Here is a 6,275-nt window from a genome sequence, read left to right on the forward strand (position 1 = left end):
AAAAATAAGTTTTTCATTATTTAAATAGTATTTTCGTTTTTATTTAAATAGTATTATAAAAAAAATATATATTTTCATTTGAATCACAATTTTATGCATTTTATAGTTCAAAAAACCAAAAAAGGGAAGTTTTAATTTTTATTGGTTATTTCATGTATTTTTGTCTTAGTGATAATAAATTAGGAAAAAATTAATATAATTTGATTAATATAGTAAGAATCTAAAATCAAATTAATTTTGATTTAAATTTTTAATTATGTTGATTGAAGTTAACTTTATTCTATTCTATTCTAACCTAATTTTTATTCTTATATAAACTAACATTTGCGTACAGAACAAGGAAGTTTTTCTAACCCTACTTTTTCTACTCTGTAAATAAACCCTTGCACGTATATTTTTCTAACACCAATTTTCTTCGAACTAACCCTGATACTATATAGACTTTTTCACCTCTTTCACTTTCAAGGAACATTTCTTACATACCATTCACGAATTCACCCTTCACTCACAATTTTCACTACCACTAAAACAACCAAGAACACATCATGTGATATGAACCTTTACAACAGAATCCAGATCATTCTTTTCAGAATAAACTTTACCAAGAACATCACAACAACACCATAATCTCACCAACATCACAAGATTCAAAGCCTGTCAGTTCATGAACCATCGAATCGATTGTAATCTACAGAAGCATAACGTAACAACGTGGCCGTCCTCAAAACGATTCCGATCCGTGAACACTCGAAGCACTGCGAGCAACAACAACGCGACGCCATCCCAAATTCAAATCGGTAATCGTTTCCCTCAATTTCATTTTCGGTTGACTGTGAATCATTCTCTTGTTTTCGATTTCATGTTGCTTTTTGAATTTGATTGTGAAACTGTTGGATTGCTGCAAGAGACTTGAACTTTTATTGTTGTTGTTTTCATCGAGCGAGAGAGATAGATTTAGCGGAGAGATAAGATGAAGAACCTGTACAGACAAGTAACAAAAAAAGCCTCGACGAAGACCGAAACACAGGGATCACCATTCGAATTCCCCGTCGACTACCCTCCGGATTTGAAGCACCGACAGATCCATCGGACGTCCACCGTGACAACTCCACGCACCACCATAATTTACAGATCCAGTAACTAATGTCGGCGAAGCTTAATCCATGGTACCACTTGAGACTGAGACTCTTTCTTATGGACATCCGTAATTTTCATTAATTTTGGTTACCCTCAGAGTTCCTCCGACTACGCGCCACACCCCTTACAAAGCTAAGTCCCAATCTAATCCTTATCTTAATATTTTTTATTTATTTTATTTTTATTTATTTTAGGGTTTATCTTTAAATATAATGAACTCTGCCTACACTCAATTTTCTTGCCTTTGCTTTGCCACTTTTCAGGGTTAACCCCGAGGGCTTCCCGTCAACCATATCAGATCAAATTCAAAGCCAACCATATCAGATCAAATTCAAAGCTAAGTGCCTATTTGTTTATTTATTTTAAATTTCTTTATCTTTTATTTTTAGGGTTAGTAACGTTTGCCTCCGAACTGATAATGCACTCACCCTATTTTTGTTGGCTATTTTTCCCACTTTTTTCAGGGTTTGCCAATTGCCAAAGCTTCAAATATCGGTAACCCTAAACCCTGGTCTTGATTATTACTTGTGTTAGATCTATAATATTATTATTATCCCGCTAGTTTCAATTCCCCTCTTCCTCCGCTGGTTTCAATTTCCCTCTCCCGTTATTGCTTTAATTATTAATTGTTGTGGTTAGTAATTTTAGGGAGTGATAACTTTGAATTGAATCTAAAACTGATCACGTGATTGGTGCATACACACACACTTTGGGGTAACCTCTCTGTTGACTGTTGCCTTGTTGCCTGTTGCCTTGTATTTTTGCAGAATAGTCAGTCCCTCGAATACAAGGATAGCCATGTTGCCTCGATTAAAGATCATGGTCCCTAATGATGCTATGGTCCCTAATGATGCTGCCTTCGATACACTAAACATGATCTCGACCCTCGGAAGTTGCCTACGAAAAGGCTGAGGTATCCCTTAGACTACCTGCCTCCCTATGGCATGGGACAGTCTTATGGCAAACGAACTCTCGATGACCCTTCAACCTCCAAATGAAAGGCTTCCTGCCCTCTTATGGCAAGGATAGACCTTTTCACCCTGAAAGGCTAAAAGAACTTCTTTTTCAAACTATAAGGTAATTGCTCTTAATTGCTTTGCCTTGCTCTAAAACTTTTTCATATTCTTTCTCATAAATCTTCAAAAGGGCTACGCTCATTTACGAGCCCATGGAAAACCATGGATGCAAAGGGTGCCTTACACCTTCCCTTTGCATAATTACCCCCAAACTCAGTTTTTATTTAAAAGGTTTTTCCTGTTCTTTTAGCCTTTCCGATATTTGGATAAAATAAAAGTCGGTGGCGACTCATGCTTAACCGCGACATTTCGATATAAAAGTCAGTTCACCGTATTACAGGGCACATGCGAAGTTTTCGTTCTTGAAGAACCTTTATGACGATCACCTTGTTGTGGCAGCTGATTCTGAGGCTATGGGCGACGACTTCTTTGTTCAGTATCACTGTTAGTGTGCTTTGAGGTGTTGCTTCATGTACTTGGTTGGCACGTCCTTTTTCGTGGACAAAATTCCTAACTACGTGGATGTAACATACTTCCGGTACTTCGTGGATTTGGATGCAATGAGTGTATGGAACTGGGGGTTAACTGTTTTGCATATTTATACCAAAAGTTGAATGGAGCCTTTAATTGGAGGACGGGGAATCTTACAGGCTCTTGCTTGCTGCTGACGGTACCTTTCATTCCCACTGTTAAATTTATTTTACTATTAATAATTTTTGCTTACATGTCTCTTATTCGTTACTTTAAGGATGAATCATTTCTCACTTCCACTGCATTCATGGATATGCTCTTGATCTTGACTATATGGAGGTTATGCCGAGAGCTGCCATGTATCTCCCCCGCAGAGGGAATCATGCCACTGATGTCTTGTCGATCTGTCAGCGGATACACGCGATTGAGCGTGAGGCTTTGGACTTAAGGATCGTTAAGAAGGGCGGTCTTGAGGCGGTGACCATCACGAAGATGGTGGTTAGCGAGGCAACGAGTGCGGTGGGATACAGGAGGCGGAGGAGGAGCCAAGAGGTGAGGATTAGGCCGACGCAATAAGCTATGTTTTTTTTATTCCAGAACAATTTATGTATAATATTTTACTATTTTCAGAACAATATTTTGTTCTTATCGTTTATTATCGTTTGATATTGCTTATTATTGTTTTTGGTTATTATCGTTTAACATTTTTATTCCGTTTGCGTTGTTATTATCGTTTTAATCAATCTAACTTTGTATCAAAACTTAACTTTGATGAATTTAAAAAAAAAACACTGTCAGAAGTTATTTCGGATATGTATCTCCGAAATACCTTTCAAACGCATAAAGAGTGTTTTCGGAGATGCATCTCCAAAAACACATCTTTGGTGGTGCGTTCGGAGATGCATCTCTAAAAGGCATTTCGAGATTTTCAGAGGTTATTTTACTTCTACAAGATAGAAAAAGAAATTCCCTAATACAAATGTCTAAATGCTTCGCAAGGAAAGGTGACCATCAAATCAAGACGAATGGAGATATTAAAATATGGTGAATTCTTATCTACCAAATTCAAAAAGTTGGGTAAAGTTACCTTCAATGTAAAATTTCTTGGAAACAACAAAAAATTGTACTATTTTATAAATAATTAAATGTGTTAAAATTAAATGGAATATTATAATTTGTTGAAAATACACTACCCAACATTTTGTGATGGGTAGAAAAGTTGTTCCTTTAAAATATTTGTCACTTGAGACAGGTGCTCTTAAGAGAAGGTTCTAGGGAGGAAAACCATATTACCTTATTATTAAAGCCTAACAAAATTTCGACACACTATTCTAATTCCAAATACATGTCACTTTCAACCCATTATAGTGTTTGTAGGTATCCACATCACCAAACTAATGTAGGAACAATCAAAATTTTCAACAAAAGTTTATCATCAATTCCTAATTCACACTTAATTCATTAACAGGAAAGGTCTTTCCCAAATCAATTCTCTTAACATTATTCCTATACTATATACAATAACTTTTAAGTAAATTCGGTTCTTCAATGGTGTAACCACTGTAACAATTTTTAAAAATATTTTGTTTTACAATAAAATATAATATTACAAATACATTTGATTATGAGAGATACATCAACTCATTGCAAATGACCACAAGATTTTATAATGCAAAAAAACTAGATAAACATCCTAATGGACAGTTCCACCTATTTGAGTATTCAAACATGTTCATAGCCACAAAGTCAACCCGTTTGATTTTACTCAATTAAACTGTCCTTTATGTTTTCCTAAGAGAGAAGAAAAACCTATTCATTAACAACCCAAACTATGAAGCTTCAAAATCAAATTTCTCCAATGACAAAATGTGAGCAACCAACCTTTCCAAAGAAGAGCAAGAAGAACCACCTTGTTCCAAACAAATCTTAGCCTCTTCCTTCAACTTCAAAGCTCTATCTCTAATCTCATTCCCTTCAATATCTCCTTCCATCAACTTTCTAATAGTCCTCTCTATTTCACCTCTCTCCATTCCATTCTCTAATTGCAATCCAACCTTCCAAACATGACTTACATACCTAGCATTTACCTTTTGGTCAGTAAAACAAGGCATGCATATCATAGGAACTCCTTCACAAATACTCTCCAATGTTGAATTCCAACCATTATGTGTCCAAAACAAACCAATAGCTTCATGAGCTAGAATTTCTTGTTGTGGTGCCCATTTCACTATATAGCCTCTACTTTCTAAATTCTCCACGAACCCGCTCGGCAATGACTCGAGCCACTCGTAGCCGCGGATTAGTCCCGGTCGAACCACCCACAAAAACGGGTGGTCGCTGTTGACTAAGCCGCAAGCTACCTCCAAAAACTCTTCCTCAGTTATTGAAGCTACACTTCCAAAACTCACATAGACAACAGATTTTGGTTTGTGTTTGTTTAACCATGAAATGCAATTTTGGTCTTGTGGTATTAAGCTGCTAGAAGAAGAGGTATTATTAGTAGGGAAGTGCTTGTGAAAAGGGCCTATTGGGAACATTGGAACTGAAAATTGTTGGCGTAGTGTTGCAAATGATGATGATTCCAAGTCTTCAAAAGTGTTCCATATCACTCCTAATGAGGCTTTTGTTTTGTTGACAAAATTGCATAATACTTGGTAATATTTATCTGGTTCCTTTGTGTTGATCATAGGTAAGTCTTTTAGTCTCAGTGGTGGAAGCTCTGTCACTTCATCCTCCAATTTAGATTCTAAATACAACATGAAAAAATGTAATAGGTGAGCTCATGTCCAATAACTAACTCTAAAATTCTAGTGCATAAACTTTTGTTGGATAAATTAGTACAAAGTCTATTCAAAACTATGTCGGTTAAATCGAACTAAGTTATAGTAAAATATGATCTGAACTAAATCAAACCGTTTCAATTTATCTAAAATTGAATTTTTAACATTTTTCATTGACTTCACTTCTAAAACTTTTTGTGCAATATATATTCAGTTCACTGACCAGACATAATAATTCGATTATTTTAACTTAAATTCAATTCGGTTCTCGGTTAGGTTCGATTTTTTTTTTTTACAGTCCTACTAAAAACTAATTAAGTAAAAATACAAACTAACCTTGAATAGGTATATACCCTTTTTCTCTTAAAACTGGAATAGCAGCAAAAGCAACAAAAGAAGATGCACCAGCAGTTCTCAAAACAAGCCTTGGAAGTTCAAAGCTTGTAGCAACATCTTGAGTGAAATAACACATAGCATCTGATATCAAGCAAGCATTAGGTTCCTCAGAGAGTAGTTTTCCTAAGCACTCCTTGAAAGGCTCTACACATCTAGTGTTGAGTTCAATCAAAAAATTCAAGAGATTTGAAGGAGAGGATTCAGTTTCTAATATACCATCTTGAATGCAACAGAAGTTAAAGTGAGGATAATTTGTAGGGTTCAGGGGGTTGAAAGTAGTGTGAATGATGGTGATGGAAAAACCATTTGAGTGAAGGATTTGTGCAAGTTGAAGCATTGGGTTAATGTGTCCTTGTAGTGGTAAAGGGATAAGCAACAATCTAGGACCTTTGTTTTTCTCCATTGATGTGTCTTTTCTGATTTCAGGCTTGTTGCAGGGACTTATCTTCCTAGGACAAGAGCTTGCAACTTTGAA

General features: G+C 35.8%; 1 protein-coding gene and 1 long non-coding RNA gene across 2 annotated transcripts; one reads left to right on the top strand and one right to left on the bottom strand.

The window, feature by feature from the left end:
• Positions 1-1,873: 1,873 nt before the first annotated feature.
• On the top strand, positions 1,874-3,215 carry LOC131656114 (uncharacterized). The gene is made up of 3 exons (XR_009299999.1): positions 1,874-2,214; positions 2,494-2,823; positions 2,902-3,215. It is a non-coding gene; the product is annotated as an uncharacterized LOC131656114 (long non-coding RNA).
• Positions 3,216-4,161: 946 nt separating this feature from the next.
• On the bottom strand, positions 4,162-6,275 carry LOC131656115 (UDP-glycosyltransferase 76B1-like). Its single transcript, XM_058925882.1, has 2 exons — positions 5,741-6,275; positions 4,162-5,370 (listed from the first exon to the last, which is right to left on the bottom strand). The coding sequence occupies exons 1-2, from the start codon at positions 6,201-6,203 to the stop codon at positions 4,454-4,456; spliced, it is 1,380 nt and encodes a 459-aa protein (XP_058781865.1). The 5' UTR covers positions 6,204-6,275; the 3' UTR covers positions 4,162-4,453.

Source organism: Vicia villosa, linkage group LG3 (genome assembly GCF_029867415.1).
Source record: "Vicia villosa cultivar HV-30 ecotype Madison, WI linkage group LG3, Vvil1.0, whole genome shotgun sequence".
NCBI lineage: Eukaryota > Viridiplantae > Streptophyta > Magnoliopsida > Fabales > Fabaceae > Vicia > Vicia villosa.

Coding starts and splice junctions, on each gene's coding strand:
- LOC131656115 (XM_058925882.1), bottom strand. CDS start 6,203: ATGGAGAAAAACAAAGGTCCTAGATTGTTGCTTATCCCTTTACCACTA. Junction 5,371..5,740: donor AGGGTATATACCTATTCAAG/GTTAGTTTGTAT, acceptor TGTTGTATTTAG/AATCTAAATTGGAGGATGAA.